The sequence below is a fragment of the Megachile rotundata genome, chromosome 4 (assembly GCF_050947335.1).
Source record: "Megachile rotundata isolate GNS110a chromosome 4, iyMegRotu1, whole genome shotgun sequence".
In the NCBI taxonomy this organism is placed as follows: domain Eukaryota; kingdom Metazoa; phylum Arthropoda; class Insecta; order Hymenoptera; family Megachilidae; genus Megachile; species Megachile rotundata.
The window spans coordinates 8,609,192-8,627,861 of NC_134986.1; the positions used below are offsets into that span (position 1 = coordinate 8,609,192).

Sequence of the window (18,670 nt, forward strand, 5' to 3'; positions counted from 1 at the left end):
ACTTCAGCTATTCTAAAATGATGAGAGATGTTATTAAACAAAAGTGAATTCCATTGCGTAAGGCATCACTTAATCGATATTTAAGTGATATGTCTGTTGTTCTGGAAGTAAAGTCGTTTCAAAGATCTTGAAGTCCTTTAAAAGATATCGTGTACTTTGTTAAATTCGTTTTGTCTACAAATAAATTTCAAAGTACTTGAATCGAAAATTGATCGCTTCAAAAGACGTTTTGATCTGAGATCATGTATCACAACATCTCATTTTTGAAACCCTTGAATTACAATATACTTTCTTGCTTAATTGCAGGCTATAGTAATTAAAGCGATCCGCACGTTAATTATCCCAATTAAAAAGTTATCTCGAAGATATCAGATGAGAATGCAACTACCGATATCTCAAACGCGTTTAAGAATAAATTCCTGGCCATGTATGAATCAATAAATACGAGTAATGATGAATGATTCCGAGAATCGATAAATTGACCGTGGCCGACGGACATTATTTATGTATCGAAAAGGCAGGCAAGTTTGATTCTTTATCCCGAGAAAGTATGTGCCTTGAACGCCAGTGCCAAGCGATTCGAATTCTTTGTACCATCAATCGTGGCCTTTCGCCATCGTCTTATAGCCTGTATTTCGAGCACGTAGACCACCGGTGTCAGACTCTTAAAAAAAAAAAACGAAAGAAGCTGCGGACAGTTTCGATGCATGTGGATTTTAATAAAGGCGATGTAATTTTCGAAAGAGGGTCTCGAAACGATTGACTTACTAACAGGATGTAGAAAAATGAAAAACAGTTATAATCTACTCTGTAGGATAATCACAGTGGCATTATTCATTGTTACGCGGTTATTTATAGCGCTACGCCTTACAGAAAATTCGATAATTATAATTTAATGGCTGCAGTTTGTAGAGAATCGATTCGATATGACAGATAAAATGGATATTGTTCTTAGAATTAATCGTTGATTACCTTGTACAGGTAATATAAGTGACTTAACCAAAATATTTTTGTTTACATATTTATAGAGAATATATAATGATTTTAGTAATTTTTATAGGTAATCATAATCAAACTTTAGTTATGTGTATAAATAACTTTCATATAGTGTTCGTAAATGAATAATAAAAAGTTTCATAAATAATAAAAATAAATTTATTAGTATTTAATAATCATAAGCTTTAGTGATCGTTTTATTTTTTTTCCACAGAAGTTACTATCTTGTTTTTTCAATTTTGATTATTATACCAAGAAATTCGATAATCGTATTACGTAAAGTTCAGCATTTCAAGGAACCGCGGTTTTCCGCCAATTTCGTAGATAATAGTCACGTGATGCGCAATAGACATGCGCAGAAGTCAGTAGATCGTCAACTGTCAAGCGCAAGAGGCGTCTAAAGTTCTGTAAGTAATTACAAATTTTATTACAGTATTACGTCGAAATAAGTGTGATTTTTCCAAAAAAAGAATGCTATAGTATATATTATTACTCGAAAACATAAATGTGTAAGTTAATATCAGCAATTCGTTATTTACGACCGTAATAATCGACTTCCATTCTAATCAGTACAATTTTGAAACATATATTGACGTAATGAGTATTTAAAAAAGTGTGAATCTCTGTATCAAGCAGTTAATTATGTTTATCGTTTAAATCTTAAGCTATACACACGACAGATAAATAAAATTTTGTAAACAATTTTGTTTGTCAGTCGATGGGTAAAGTAAAAAGATGGAAATTTTTGCAAAGTACAATTATACCGTTTATGCTATTTTATACAAAATATATACTTCAACTTGTAAAAAGTATTATCGATGACACTTTATGTTTGAGAGATAGGCAAAATGTCATCTACATAAATTTACATGTGTTACAAGTCGGTTGATTAGTTATACCATTTAAACTTCATAGGTGACGTAAGTGTAGAAGAAAAAAAATGGAGTGAGAAACTGAAAGGGCGACGTGTAACTAACAGAACGAAATATAGGTCGAGACGACATCCAATGAAAGATGCGGGCTGTGTTATTCAGGTAACGGCTATACCTCCCACCCTTGAGAAATTTACCAAAAATGAAGCCAGTTTTATCACACCGAGGGCATTTCCATCATTATTGTGATAGTTAGGCCTCTCGAGTTTCCGCGTTTCCCGCGTAAAATTTTCCCTCGCAAAATGAAACACGACACTAGTCAGTGCACGAAAAATAATTAAAAATTATTAGAAATAAAAGCAAATACTCTTTATAAAATTTGGATATATTTATATTTTTTTTTATTTTCAATTTTTATATATTTATATATAAAATATATTTTTTCGAATACAATTACTCTATCGAACATAAATTTATATTTTTGTTTACTTGATAATTAAGAAGGTTACTTACCCTCCCAACAATAGAAAGTTATCACAATTTTCTTTGATCACGCTTCATTTTAAATGGTGAATTTCACCAAATTTTTGTAGATGTATTTAAATTTAATTATTTTATTAACGTGTACACTTCACTAATTCATTCGTAATACGAAAAGATATATAATTTTGAGTGTAAAATTACTTGTAAAGTAATTGAAACGTGTAAAGAGTGTGTAACACAGTGTCGAAGTTGTTGGGAGCGAAGCGCGTGCAATACTGGCGCCTTTTTAACACAAACGATACAATTTGAAAGTGTGTATACCCCGCGTATATGTTATCCCTACTTACGCCTATGTACACTCAAACATAATGTAGGCTTCTTTCATTAAACGTTAGTATAAAGGATATTGCAATAAATTAATGTTGCAATTTTTCAATATACAAAAACATTTGTATATCATAACTTTTATTGTTATTCCTACCAGAACATTCCTGAAGATATATAATTCGTACACTACAATTACTACTATTTTATTATTAGTATTATACTATGTATTCTAATATCATTAATATTTTTATTAATAAGGTTTCTTGTTTACATATTTACTACATAAAATTATTGATTAGTCGGTATAATGCATTCCGACAAAATTCAGTTGTCGGTATTTTATCGACCATCAGTCGATATTTTATCGATACGATTTAATCAGATTTTATCGGTACAGTTCATGATTAAAGTTCAGTTGCAACTGAGTCGGTAATACATTCTTTCAATTTTTATCGTCGACACCAAATATGTAAAAGCTGTAGCATTAATTAAATAATAATATAAGAAATAGTGATATGTCAATATATAAGTCAGCAACTATAAAAAAAATTTGTTTATTTATGACAACTTTAAGGATTTCAGGGTACTTTTAAATAGATTTTACATCATAATTTAGTTTTACATATTGGTTTTCTTCGGGTCACATGCAATATATTTATATAATAATAAAGAATGTCATATGAGATATCCTTCTTAAAATAGAAGGAATAAACGGGACAATAAATTTGTGTATAACAATATTCTATTCACAACGATGATATGATAAAGTAGCATCGAGAGGCAACAATTTCTTTTCGGAAATGGTACAACTTACAATATATATATATATATATATATATATGTATATATATTATATATAGTATAACAACACTGCGGAAAGCTTGAAAACACTCCATTCAATTACGTTTATTTTCATTTTTCGTCGTTTATAGGCATATTATTATATGTATTTGTATTTATGTATGCATGTACGTATATATGTAATATATATGTATATATATATATTACTTCCTAGCGTGAATTTTATGCTGTGCTACGTTAAAAACTTTGAACAATAATACTTTCCATTTTCAGCATATCATCATCTTTCTCTCGATCACGAGTATACAATAAATAAATATCCATTCATTCAGTCATATCACACGACTATAACATTAAGAAAAATAATCGTTACTAGCAGCGTTTACGATCACTTGATATAGTGTTCTCCACAAGAGTCCTAGAATAGGCGAAGAAAAGGACAATATAGCGTGAAAATAAAGAATTTGATTTAAATGGTAATGTTTCAGATGATTCATATAAATATAAATTAATAATGCAATAATTTAAAGTGTGGAACTCTCTACGCACGCCAAATCTCCTTTTCTTTAACTATTCTCGCGTTGTACAAAATGCACATTTACTCGCACTGTCTTCGCAAACTTAAACCCCGTTAACCACTCAATTTCTCTTGGTTCCATTTTGTAAATGTGTTTCATAGTTCATACTTCTGGCCGATATACATTTTTTGCTCTTTCTGACGTATATATGGATGAGTATCTTGCAAAAGATACTAAGAAAACGGGTAACTTCACTCCACTGTTTTCACATAAATTTCTGATAATGTAAAACAGATACATTCAACGGCTACCCCGTGAGGGTGCTTCCCAGTGAGATCAGTAATGTTCCCTTTTTCTTTCCTTAGTGTTACGCTGAACGCGACAGTAATATTACAGACTTATAAAACGTCGAATGTAACTCGTCTACGGTTTCGCTATGAGCTAACTCGTTGAGGATGTGTATTAACGCACACGTAGATCGTTTAAAAGGATTCAACCATAAAATCCAGTATCGTAACTTGTTACATTTAGAATTGAGTTCGTAGTGTCGTATCTAGAATTGATTGTTCTTTGTTACGTCGTTTGTTCATTTTGTTTGTATCGCTAACGATTGTACACAGAGTCGATATGAAATGTGAACTAACGATGACAGATTACAGCACGCGAAAGTGAAAGAAGTGACTTAACTGGTGTACAGAGCGATATTTAGGCTTTGTTCTCTTAAGTGTCCTATTACTTTCATCACATTAACACGCAGCTGTGATAAGAGTCGATGCAACGCTTTTCCTGTCGCAATACTCTGCAGTCGATAATGTGACGGGGGGTGAAAGATACCTGATCTTTAGGAATGTGGAGGTAATCCGATATGTCGGGTACCCAGAGATTAGGGTCGGGTTCAGAGAAATTCAGGGAGGATCGAACGAGAGCATAAAAGTATCTTCTTGCACACGAATATGACTAGACGTAGTCAAATGTATTCTCGAAATTTCGAAATCTTGTACATAAAAAGATTCCTTTTTTCGTTCGGTTTCCCCAGAATTTTTCCGAAACCAACCCAAACCCGTGTCTCGTGTACCCACACATCCCTAATGATCTTTCTACGTAAACATTATAATTAATACGCATTGTCGTCCGGACGAAAGTGGTGCCAGCCACTTCTACATCACAACCAAGGAATCCTATTATATCGACACCTTTAGTTTCTCACACGCGCTCGGTTTCATTCTCCATATCTTTAGCTTTCACTCAAAAAGGAAAAAAAAAAAGAAATAACAACAAGAAACTAAACACAGAAGCAGGTACTCTAAGAGTTAATCGTGTACCGTGTACCGATACAGATTTGATCACAAAGAGAGACGAAGGATAACAACAATAATAACGCCTAATACGCTTCCTCAGAATGCCCGAAGAGTGTCGACAAAAAATTAACGCGTTACATGAAAATATATATATATGTATGTATAATATATATCTATATATCGAAAGCAAAACCGCACTGTTTCTCTGTACACATATTTGTAATCTGTACTACCGTTTAATCTACTATTGACATAAATTTACGTATGCTATATAAAATATACAAATCCTTAAAATACTACGTGAAAACTATGGCTTCTCGTTATGCGGTATAGAAATAGGACCAACCATCGCAAGACTCTGCCAACACTTCGTTTCTTTAAACGTAAACATCGATAGAAAATAAAAAAATGTCGTTGTTTCAAAGTACCATTCGCCCCCTGCCATCTTTTTTCGTTTGATGTCATTTTCCACCGTTCGCAATCTCGTTGTACATTACGTGTTGCTACGCGTACAAATTATTTACGCGCGTCTATCTACGCAAGGGGCACTATGTATATTATTTACAAGAACTTAAATGAGATTAACCTCACGTATGTATATAGTATATATACACATACACGATTAACGCGTGACGGACATAACATGTAACATATGAACAGTACTTGTTCCTTCGGTTCTCTTGCACCTCCGTTCAACAATTAATTAAAGCTAGGCGATAACAATACTAAGGTAAACAAACATTGCAAGACATTAACACATGTATACGAGTATTGATGTCGAATTAATAGACTCGGTGAAATAATTCTACGATACATGTACCCATGAACGTATATACAGAAATATATAATGATAGCATCTGGTCCAATGAATAATAAGTATTCATGTAAATAACCAATCTTTTCTTACATATGTACAAACTGAAGGTGACTCAACGTTGATTATTGTCGATGTTCAATATGTCGCGGATTACAGTTGCGAGTCAATTGTAATCCATAATATATTGCTCGAAGTAAATCGATGACAAAATGAACACAAAGTCATTGCAGTGAACGTTGAGACATAAAATCGAACGAAAAAACATATAATAAAACATAAGAGATAAATCTACGTAGCCTTTGATTGATGCAGAATATTTCATAGCAATGGTTCATTTAGCTTTGCAGGCAAATTTTGACGCAAAAACTATTTGCAAACATAAGTATTAATGTATGCTATCAAGAAATTCCTGAGACGCAAGTTATTAAAGAAGTTATAGATTTGCCAGCTGTTGTCATTAAAACAAACAAGAACAAGAATCCGAGTCAAACATTTTCAAAGAACCCGTTCAAACGTTCCTTGGAATTAGAGTATGAATTTAATATGAGCGTTGGAGCTAATTTCCAGAGGAATCCAAAGACTAGAAAAGTTGTTAGAAGTGTAGAGTTTGCAACTGACAGACGGATCTAGGTACAGAAACGTTTCTCCCACAAATAAATGAGAAGAAGCGGAATCGATATTATGAAGCTAAAGATTTGTTTATTCCGAGAGGAAGTACTGATCAATTCGAAAAATTAATGGAAACATGTGACGATACGGAGTCTGTTCATGACTTCATCGTCTGTAGACTCAATATAGACAGAACTGAAGAACTGTGGATACCGTGTTGTGAGCAGCGCGATAATTTTGCACATATACGTTACAAAGATACTTTTGTATATGCATACAACTCCGTGTACATAGAAGAGAGTTGCTAAATGGCAGTAGGGAATTAAATAAACTGATACATCGTAGTACCCCGGTTCTGTCTTGTGTTCAAGCACCGGCAAAGCCATACACTTCTAGTACTCTAATCTCGAAGTCGCCGCTAGCACAAAGGGGTGGATTATTGAATGTAGAGCACCGATCCGTTTTACCGTATCTTATATTTTCATCCATCCAGATCGCTTGTCCATCTCTAAAATCAATAGATTAACAGTTTAAGTACGACTTTACTCTAGTAGCGCTTCTGTGTTATGACAGCGTAGAGATCTAGCAATTTATAAATTTATAGAAGTTTGCAAATAAATGTGGATCTCTATGAATATTTGAAGGAAGTATTAATGTAGGTAAAAGATCTTACCCTCCACCGATTGTTATCATTTTAGAATCAGCTGCCATGAATAGCTCGGCTGAATGATGAACCTTAGAATCATTGTGTGAGGAATCCATGCCTACCCAAGGGTATTTTGCTCGTTCAGGATATAAGCTAAACAGGAATGTTTCACCTGTTCCAAAATAAGCTTGTCTTTGTCCTTTATCGTTCTTCAAATTGCGTTCACACCATCTTGTAGAGCAGTAGGCACCAAATACCTTATGAAATGAACAAGATTAATAACATAATTTTTTCATTATGGATATGTTAATTGCTTGTAGAAAATACTCACTTCGTTATTGCAGGTTTTGATCATTAGCAATGTTGGTTCGTGTTGCTCTACCCTCACGTAGAATGTTGTCAAAGAACAACCATGTTCTTCAGTCGTGTATAATAGTATTGGCTGGTACATGGTAATCCTCATAGGTAGCCAGGACCATAATGTGAATAACTGTCACAAAGAATACGTACAAAATTAACCTGATATGTCTCTTACAATTAAGGCTTATAACTGTGCAAACATTAGTTTTCAATAATTTTCTAATTGTTCAAAGATACAACAAACTATGTCACAGCAGCGGTAGATCATGCGCTTGACTGAAAAAAATTTATACATATAATAGATAATTATGAAGCCAAAATCAAAAAATTTATTTCCTTTTAATTTGAACGTAATATAAATTTTATTTGCATTAAATAATACCTTATACGACATTTCTGATTTCTACTATGATATGTACTACTTAAGAATTAAATCATCACTGAATTACAGATATTTTATTCTTACTTTCTGATATTACGTGCATTAATATAAATATAACATGTTATTACCGATAGTAATATTTAACTTACAATTTACAACACATAAAGTCGATTGTGCCATAATAAAAAAGAACGACTAATTAACAAAATAGTACTAGAATGTTAACCATCCTTGTATAAAAAATTGTATCATTCATCATGCAAAAGGCACGAGCATCATTCACATATATAAAAGTGAATTGCTATATAATAAATCTTAAGTGAATTAAAGCTGTGGAATAGAAAACTGATGGAGCAATGTAAATGATACGATGAAATATCAACTAATTATAAAAACATATGATTGCGCATATCTATCACAAGTGTTTTCAAAGGTATCATAACTTGTTGACGTAGCTACCAATTTCACTACGTGGTATTGGTGTTAGATGCTAGCTGCAAGAAAAAACAAATATTGTCACAGCACAAATTAGTAGGAGTTTTAGGAAGGAACTTTAAAGGAATGGGACAAAATACACACAAATCAAACAGGAATAATACATGCCAAATGAACAGCGAAGAGTGATACAGCATAACAAATTTGATCTGAGGAGTACATGAAAGTGCACTATTCTAGTTGCTGTATTGATCAGGCCATACATCATTCAATTCAACGTATACATTCGCCAGATATTAAACCTCAGACAAAATGATGTACAATAAAGATGTGATAACGAAATCGTGACTATAAAGCCAACTTAATTGATAATCACTAATGTACTTATACCTCGCACATGAATGACAATCAACTTTCATTTACCATCAATCTGGACTTTTTGTAATTTAGAAGATCTGCTAAACGATTACCATTGACGTGAATCGTACACGCTTCAACTAGTATTCTCTCAAATAGTCAAGATAGAAACGAAGTAGAAAATCTCAGAGATTCCCAAAAGTGTGCATCCCAACCCGCTGGTGGGTCACGAGCCGATTTTGGGTTAGGTTAGGTTGGGTAGACCATGTATAACATAAAACTTTAAAATAGTAAAGCAATATTCTCTGTATGACATCTTCCTTTTAAAATATGCATTGCAAGCGAGTGAATGACGCAAAATTACTATGTTTGAAAGTAGGACTAGGAGATATGGAATTTCAAAAAATAATATATTATAAGCGAATGAATGGCGGAAAATTATCCATTCAAAAAGTGTGTTTTGGTCCATAAAAGTTTGGGAAGCCCTGTACTACCTGATACAATATATACTTCAAGGCAGCTGTACGTACACCCATAACGACAATATCGACATGCCACAGAGAGGCGACCAGCGAAAACTACAGAAAATTCTTCTACTGCCGAACTCTTTTTTTAAATTCGTTGTTTTCGTATTAATGAACGGCCGTGAGTACTTACATCAGACATGTCTAGAATCTGGGAGCATATATTTTGTATGGGATAAACGCCCATTGACAGAGCACGCGGTCCAGGACTGTGTGCACCCTACACCCATGACCATTTAAATCCATCATCATTCCAGTAACGCAGCATGACACAAGACAACACAAAACTGTCAGTTATGTTGGCGTACGGCTTTGGCTCGGCGTTGCGTATCAAATGGGAATAATACTATACGAAACACTTGTTAAAACCATCCGAGACACAGAGAGCATAACAAGAAAAACCATCGGCCAGTCATTTAAAATTGTTTAATGTCTCGCGCAAAAGTAATACGGATGAAATGTCGAATCCACTAGTATAACCAGTGTAATAATCTTGAAAACGAAACTGTAAATGATGTGTATATTGATGTGCTACGGAAGCGTTGAAAATAATTAGTATAAAATTAAAATGCGTTGTTCGAATGCCACTGTTTTATCATGTTTTCGCTTCCTATTGTACAGCTGTTACAATTAAAAATTAATTAAACAGCGATAGACGGAAGTTGATGAAGCGCTGCTGCATTCACTGATCGAAACTGATGTTCGCGTACCAAGCACTTACAACAGCTTTTTCTATTCATTCGTTCGAGAGACAAGTTTGACCATCCTATCGATCAATGACAAGCAAACATCTCGTGTAGCCTATTAGTAACAGTCACCATCTATATTTTGAGTTTCTCAACATTCTTTCTGGTAAAACAGCAATATTAATTTTATTGATAGAATGTATGAATGTCCATATTTTTAATTATTGTTACATTTGGCGTGTCATAGTTGTGAAACACTGAAAGCCAGTGAAGACCTAATGAATAGACGATATGAATTTTTTTTTATCAGAAGAAAACCATTTTGTTATTCTGTACTGCTCGAGGAAGGCAATAACTGCGAGTGAATAGACGGTAACAGCAACAAAGCTGGCACGATAAAGTGTAACAATGGGTGAGTATGAATGAATGTAACAGGTATAGTAGTTCAGGAACAGAGGGCAGAGCACATGAAACTAAACAACACATTTCCCAAAAAGATAATTATACGATACCCTGTCTTTGTATGTGTCTTCACACTCTTTCTGAAAACAAAGTGAATCATTTGAACAGCTTTCGCATAATTCTCGCTACTGTTTACCCTAAGAAACTATAATATGTTCAAACGATGATTCGTTTGCAATCGCTATTAAACACTATTCTAACCGTTAAATAATATAGGTATAAAACTATTGACACTAAATGTCTTCAAACCTGCAACACTTCTCAGAAATAAAAAGGAATCATTCGCAACAATTATCGAGTAATGGGCTCACATATATGTACATCATTCATGAAAATAATTCTTATGTTTCGAGAATAGAGAGGAAAGTAACGCGTTGTTAACATGCCAATAGTATCAATAACTACAAAATTTGCAAAAAAAATAAAAGAAGATTCATAAAAGTCGATCAAGAAGAGAAACAACCAGATAGAATGGAGTAAAATCTTAGCATGTACGTGAGTCCACTTGTCAAGAATAATTTTCTTATCAATGATCGACAGGAAGAGGAATACGGATAACATACTTCTCGTATGGTGAGCGTGTGCGACATCATCTGAATGTTGACTTGAGACTGACTCGTCGGTAGATTGTCCGTGGATCGCGATCTAGCTAGTGATCTGGAGCCGGTTAAAACGCTTCTACTTTTGAGAGCCATTTCTGTGCGCAAAAATACCCTTGATATGTACGCTGAGCTGAGGCCACGTATTCCAAACGCGGTACGTAAAAACTTAGCTGGTGTTACCTAAAAATAAAGCACAAATTTTAACAATAATGCGCATACTGATTCATAGTTCAAAGAAGGGTTAATGATCACTAGAAGAAGTAGAAATATCTTACCGGTATTTGCCTGCAGAATTTCGAAAGAGCGGCATCAATACCGTTCTTGGAAATTTCATTCATCCACTCGGAGTTTTGCAACGACGAGTGTTTGTAAAATAATAAAACTATAGCCATCGCTACTCGGTAGAAGACCTGAAAATAAACGACCGGAAGTTAGGGAACGGATATTACTGAATTTTTGCTGAGCAATGCAGCAAATATGACTTGATATATAGCTACATTAAGAAGAATCAACGAACAAAAATGTGTCTTATACCAATTGCTCACTGGCACACGATCAACGCATGAATTTACCATTCATACTATTCCTGGAAGAACATTCTGCATTATACATATCTTTTGCTTCATCTTCCTCTTGAACCAAAGCCAATAAGCGTTTTTTAATGTACCATGAAGAGGTACAGAAGAAGAAACATTTGAATATTTCGATACTTTTCTTCGAATTCTACGAATACCGACCTTAATGCCTTCGTGAAGAAAACAGTCCATAACCCTGACTAGATGCTGGAAAGGGAGGAGCTGCAGAATCCACCAAATCCAATCCATGTAAATCCTCTCTGCTCTGGAGCCAGAGCAATGCCTTGCTAGATGCACTGCGGCCGATTTCTACAAATACATTCATTTTAAACTTAGTCGTTTTCAAATGCAAAGGGTTTGGTCTAAAAAGTACTCTTTGTAAATTTACTCAAATCAAAGCCTAACGATTGATTGTAAAGAGGCATATAATACTGATATTCCATTTGAAAGATCTATTGTGCTATGAGTATTTTGCAGGAATGAAAAGTTAGCTGGAGAATTGTACACTAGTTGGTAATACCAGTTGGTAATATAGGCATTGTATTAGTCTGGTTGAAAGGACTTAATAGACATCTCTATGTTTTCATAGATTCTTTTTAGAGAATTTGAGAAACCTGAGAACTTAGCAATTTCAGATATTAGCAATTCAGAAAGTGTAGATAGGAACTTAAATTCTCAAGTTATTGACTACATAAATGCTCGAGGTTCCTCTCTATAACAATCAGACCCGCATTCATTGAGCTAGCCAACTTCTGATTTCTGCAGAGTAACGTTGTACAAGTAAACGAATCTCGTTCAAGGACGAAACAGGTCGGCAAAAGTGAGTCAACTCCTCGGGATCAACCGGTGGTGGATGAGTCTTCAACAACGTACCACGTGCTTCTTGGTGATTTGTTCTACAGTCTTCCAGGTGACCTCGTAGAGAAGCTTGGTTTGCGTAATGAACATCTTGTCTTTAGCCGCGACCAAGCTGGCCATGCAATGATAACATTCCTCCTCTGCAACAGAGAAACATAGATAGAGACCGTATCTCGTGAACACGTCCGATTTCGACCTATTAATAAAACTGGGATACCATCCAACCGCGTGTCCGCGTCTTAATTTATGCGATCAGGCAAGAAATTCGACTTACGGGCACGCGATGTGAATTTCCATTGTGACCGGAACGAATGAGAAGCTTCTTCAGCAAACAAGAAGAAGAAAAAGAGGGATCTCTCTTGCACTTTACCGCCCTGTCGGTGCTTTATTTACCGATGTTTATTTATACATCCTCACCTGGCATGAAGTGAAGAAGAAGAGCCGTGATGGGATAAAGAGAAGGGCTGTAGGTGATGTCGGGACAAGCGTATCCAAGCACAGAGACAACCCTGTCCGCGACGCTCCTGCCTTTTCTCGTCAAGTGATACGACAGGCAATGGGTGCTATCCACGAACGGCGGTAGCATGATTGATTTTTCCGGCAGTTCTGTAAACAGATAATTACGAGCATTAGTCATCTAGTCGAGAAAACAGACTGACTGCGGTAATAATTGGAGGGTATAATTTGATTCGTTGACAATGGCTGTCAATTCTCAATAATTTGAATACCGTGCAAACACTAGCAGTGGGCAATTATGTACCTAGGGCACACTTTACTCATATATTCTATTGAAACAATATTTGGTAGAAGAACTGTCACTAGGACCTGCACGTTCTACGTAGGCTCTGAATTCATATCTTAGGGTGCGTTTAAGGTGAATCCACAACTATAGTTATGGAAAAAATTTAATATTTTTAGCTGAAGATAAACATTCAAAAATATTTTTTACAATGATTAAGTACCCTAGAAATATATCATTGTTTCCCAAAATTGATATTGTTTTAAAACCACCTATGAGGTGATGAATAAAAAGTGGGAGGGTTAAAGAAACAAACCTGTGGTGCCGAACACTTGGTTAACCATGTCCCAGTAGAATCCATCGAGCATATTTTTGCCGTGAGCATGCTGGTTGCAAAGAGCTGGCCAAAGTTGCGCCCTGATCCCGTTGTACAATGGCCACGCATTCTCCCTTATGATCAGCTTAGCCTCCCTCTTTCTGCCAGCCTGGAGCAGCGCATTGACCTCGTTGAAGGTCTTCAATGCTTGCTTCTTGCTGGTGGGTGACTCTGGTTGTACGACGATGTTCGTCGTGTCAACGTGCGGCGGAAACGGGTCGTCGGCGTCGACGTTCGCCTCCTCCTCGAGTACCGACAACATATTCGGCAGAGTGTCCGTCGAGGAGGGTGTCTGTGTGACTAACATCGCAGATTGCGACTACGGCGCAAGATTCTTCTTCATGGTTGCTGTTTTCCCTACGCTTTGGTCGATAATAATTACGTCATGTCCTGAGACGTTTCAATTTTCATCTGAAAACAGAATCACGGGTTTTAGCGATCCGATTGAAACGGGAGTATTTAGATTAAATTGAAATAATTTTTAACTTAATAGGAAACTAGTGAGAAATTCATGAATTTTTTAGGAAAAAGTACTGTAGCATTTTAGCATTTAATAATAGCTACAAAACGTGGGATGGAAAGATTTTGATTAACATTTCAAATGTTCAAATTTTTAAATTAAAAAATTTCTAATTATCTAAACTTCCAATTTTCTATGTTCATAATTAACTAAATTGCATAGTTCATGAATTTCTTTGAATGCCTAAATCAAATTAAAAACATTTACAATATGCGCGCAAAGATGTGTGCGCATCACGTGTTCAACGAACAGTCACGAGCGTTTCCGAATATTGTCGAAACGATCGCGGGAAAACAACCGCGTCGCAGTGCGATGTGTATTGACTTATCTCTTGAATGTACTTTTGTAATTTTCAATTTATACAGCCTAAACTTTAATTTATCCGCGTTATTTACTCGAAATCATCATATATTGTCCTTGAACCCATTAGTGCCAATGATTCAAGAGACCTATCATCAGACGTTATATCCGTTGTATAATTAAGAAACTGTTGTCTCGAAATTTGAGAAACGGTTCTCGCTCTTGTTTACGCTGGCATCTTTACAGCAGACAATTGATTTCGACCGCGAATGCGACTAAATGTGCCGCAACAAACCGACGTCAACAAAAAGTATATTGCACACGGTAGCAGAAAAGATACGTTGGCTCAGATAGTTTGTCTGCTCTGTTCGTTATTTTTTCTTGTTTCTCATTTCGCAGGGACGAGTGATTAAGTGCATCGCGAGTTTAAGCGACGATACATTTAACTACAGTCACGGTTATTATGGGAATGTTTACGGAAGATTCTTGGAATCATACGTTCGGTCTTGAACTCGAGTCGTCAAACGATCCTTCTAAAGTGTACACAAATAATTGCCATGCTGAACAGTTTACGAGATTAAAAAAAACCGGTAACCTACTCGTGACATATGATGCGTAATGCTTCCCTACAAAAAATGGCTGCGTAAGGTTAGAAACATCGCATATTCTTATTTGGTCAATTTACAAATTTATTACTTCAAACATTTGATTTTCAAATTTCTAAACTCCCGAATTTCTACGTCTTCAAATTCTTAATTCTTAGAATGCTAAATTTCTGAATATGTAATATCTATGCAAAATGTTAATTTTCGCAGTTCTTTGTTCACAGTGAATGATCCGTTTGTCAATGTTAATTCCATGTTCTGGACGCACATAAGGGTTAACTGTATACGAGACGATAAGAGAATTCTTCCGTTTGCCGCACAGCCTCCAGACACAAAACGGCATCATCGTAAAAGCTTTTATCTGCCGAGCAGTCTATCTGCGGATTGTGTACAGTAATATTCCCGAGTCGCACATGGTGTGTTGATAAGCATTAAACGTGTTTGTGGCTGCAAGATAACTCGCGCATTTTATTAATAACCGTTAAGTACATCGAGATTATCGTAGCTCACAGTTTCGCATCTGGCTGCTTTGCTTATTATTAGAGACAGCTTTTACGTGGCTAATTATAGGCAATATTATATATCCATTGTCTCCTGCTGGCCGGACTTCTTTAGAAACACATCGTCGAGGTCATTGTCTGATCGACACTGTCCGTCCCGCGCGAATCGAACGTAACTCGTTCGAGTGCATCGGTCATTTTTACGCTCGATACCGCTGTTATCGATTAACTCGATATTTGACACAAAACCAGCGATGAATAAGTAAAATACCTAACGGAGAGTATGTTGAAAGTATAGCGTCAATTGTGCAATAAAATAGGTGTATAATGAAATTGTATATTGCATATTTATAGTAAAATTTTAATATAACTATATAATGAAATACTAGAATAATGCAGCACTGTAATAGTGAAATTAATGAAGCACTGTATAAAAGTAACACTTTAAAAAAATACATGTTGTGTATTTTGTGTATCAACACAAAATATTAATAGATGTTAACTTATATAGTGCAGTTAGGTTATTATTAGAGCAGACCTAACTTTAAAAGGGCAAATATAAATTGCCTTTCTAAAAATGGAATGTCGTGAACCCGTGCTCACTGATTTGAACAAAATTTGATTAGGTTCGCAGAATGATTTAATGTAACAATGACAGTGTACATGCTCATCTACCTTTGTGATTACTTTTCGCATCCTTAAAGGTATTATTCTTAATCGCTCAGTGTTTTGGGGCAACCGAAGAGGTTTCTTAAAACGATCTTCAAAATTGAATAGATTATTTTTAAATTTGTCAACAGAAATAGCGTGTCTTCCCATTATGTAAGAAATTCAATTAACCTGCTTCTTCAAGTATTAAATTTAGAAAAGTTCAATAAATGTTCGATTAGAATTATGGAGGATTAGAGGTCTATTTTATTACGAGATATGATTGGCCCAACATTGCGTAACAAAATTAGAACCGTCTCTAGGTTGTATCCTCTCAAGAATCGTATAAACTTGAGCACCGGTTGTAAAGATTTATTTAATCGCGGCATTAAATTCAGTTGTAAATTTCTGTAAAATGAATTTTTTCGGAAGAGTTAATTGCGTTTACAAGTTGAAATTGAAGTGTTAGCAATGATAATAATGAAAGCAACTTGTAATTTAGTACATCGGTAAACGTCCGTTAAGACTTTTTGATATATTACCATGCATTACGTATAATACACGTTATAAGAAAGATAAACAGTGGTAATAAATTAGCGATACATCATACAATACCATTACATCACTGTATGTCGCTAAAGTACTGTTGGGACACGATTGTCGCTAATTACAGTATTTATCATAGGAGTTCTAGAGCATGTTTCCCAGCAGAGCCTATAAATAAATCATTCCTCCAAAACAATATCTAACGTTACCTTCCCTCTGTTATTAAAAGCCTGCAACAGCTGATATTGAAATTATAATCTTCAATAAGTAACGAGTACATTCGAAAACAACATTAATAGAACACACGTGCGTCGATCAAAGATCTCCGAACGAACTCTAAATAATGAAGGAGGCTGAGCGAAAGAAAGTAAAATATACGTTCAAAGCAGTATAAAACTCGTAACTTTATTTTCAAATGTTCGTTCACACGGCACGGTATGCACCTCAAACAAAACCACGTTTCTACGGTTTCCTTTATTGCAATTTCTCTACGTTCCATTTCATCTAATCACGCTAACGAAAAAATTACGATGTCTACTTTCATTTCCGACGGCTATGGCTTGTTTCGGCTCATCTCGCTCGACGATTCGATTTCTCGGCAGACAACGGATTTTCAGAAAAAGAGAATGCTCGTTTGAGGCAGCTCGATTAATAATAACGAGATGCCTTGCTGCAAAGTGTGCCGCATGAAACCAGACATCTATTAATACCAGGCGTATTGCAGTTTACTCTCGCAAACCGAATCGCAGACATAAAACCGCATCCACAGTGCTGCTGCGAGCAGCTGATAAGCAAGTACTTTAGTACTGTACATGTGGGGTGTGCCAGCTTTTCTTGAGGGAAAACAGTTGGCTAGAAAGCTCTGTTTATATTAGAGATTCCTTGATGAGTCAATGCATTTTTTCTTCCATTGGAAAAGTAAGCAAGTCCTTTTCTTTTATATCAATTCTGTTATGGGAAGAATGTGTCCGATGTTAATGCAAGTTAATAGATGTTAACCAATGCAATCAATAGAACGTTCTTTCCCTTCATCCCTTAACCCTTTGAACACCGATCAATCTCTAAATATAATAAGGCTTGATAAAATTAATTTAAGGCTTGAAAAAAAATGGCAAGAACATTAACAAACTTCAAGAAGAAACATCACAAGACAAAGGATGAATTATAACCACTCGTATTTTAATATTTGTTGAAAATCATGCCAATAATATTTACTCAAAACTTTCTTAAGTGTCGCTACTCATCATTTAACACTGAAACCGTTAACTGAAAGAGACGTCTACGTTGCACAAAATTGCATTTTACATAGTCAATGCTACATCCCGAGAACAACGGTGTGAACACGGCATAAGGACACCAGGGCTGTTCTCCTACAGCTGAAATCCTACAATCTACGATATATTGCAGTTTTACGACAGCGGGACGGACAAGAGAAGATCGAAGACGCCGGGTCTTCCAGTTGCTGCAGCAGATAAATATTATTGCAACTACCAAGCGCTCGAACCACTTGACAGTATAAATATATCCTGCATCGAAGACGAGGGCAAACACGTTGCATTGTTGAATACTCTGAGCAAAACAAGATCGGTATGGATGAGGTGTCTGCATTGCGACACGTGCGACTAGCGACAGATTTGCATAATTCTGACAAAACTCTCGCTACATCGGCCCACCTGTCGCAACGGAACGAAATTAACGCATATTTTTTCACGCTTGATACATATTAATTCCCTGATTGTTTGCTATAATTCGTTTCGCAATCGAAACCTTTTTCGAACTGACGTGAAATGATTTGTATTTCTAACTTCTTACAAAGTTTATTTGGACA

General features: G+C 35.4%; 1 protein-coding gene and 1 long non-coding RNA gene across 8 annotated transcripts in view; one reads left to right on the top strand and one right to left on the bottom strand.

The window, feature by feature from the left end:
- LOC105663876 (uncharacterized) overlaps positions 1-18,670 on the top strand; it is a 59,822-nt gene that overhangs the window by 4,479 nt on the left and 36,673 nt on the right. The window contains exons 1-4 of one of the 4 annotated variants that reach the window (XR_013037959.1): positions 1,420-1,505; positions 1,912-2,030; positions 14,943-15,191; positions 15,373-15,606. This is a non-coding gene — a long non-coding RNA (uncharacterized LOC105663876). The other 3 variants (XR_013037961.1, XR_013037962.1, XR_013037960.1) reach the window with 3 other exon arrangements.
- Positions 3,217-18,670, bottom strand: part of sky (GTPase-activating protein skywalker) — a 50,472-nt gene continuing 35,018 nt past the window's right edge. The window contains exons 2-12 of one of the 4 annotated variants that reach the window (XM_003707670.3): positions 13,664-14,134; positions 13,026-13,214; positions 12,624-12,748; positions 11,913-12,059; positions 11,451-11,585; positions 11,137-11,355; positions 10,624-10,653; positions 9,559-9,645; positions 7,699-7,857; positions 7,395-7,624; positions 3,217-7,229 (exon numbers count right to left, since the gene is read on the bottom strand). In XM_003707670.3, the coding sequence (XP_003707718.2) occupies positions 7,088-7,229; positions 7,395-7,624; positions 7,699-7,857; positions 9,559-9,645; positions 10,624-10,653; positions 11,137-11,355; positions 11,451-11,585; positions 11,913-12,059; positions 12,624-12,748; positions 13,026-13,214; positions 13,664-14,030 (1,830 nt within the window). In that variant the 5' untranslated portion in view covers positions 14,031-14,134 and the 3' untranslated portion in view covers positions 3,217-7,087. The remainder of the gene's footprint in view (positions 7,230-7,394; positions 7,625-7,698; positions 7,858-9,558; positions 9,646-10,623; positions 10,654-11,136; positions 11,356-11,450; positions 11,586-11,912; positions 12,060-12,623; positions 12,749-13,025; positions 13,215-13,663; positions 14,135-18,670) is intronic. The other 3 variants (XM_076530998.1, XM_003707671.3, XM_012295703.2) reach the window with 3 other exon arrangements.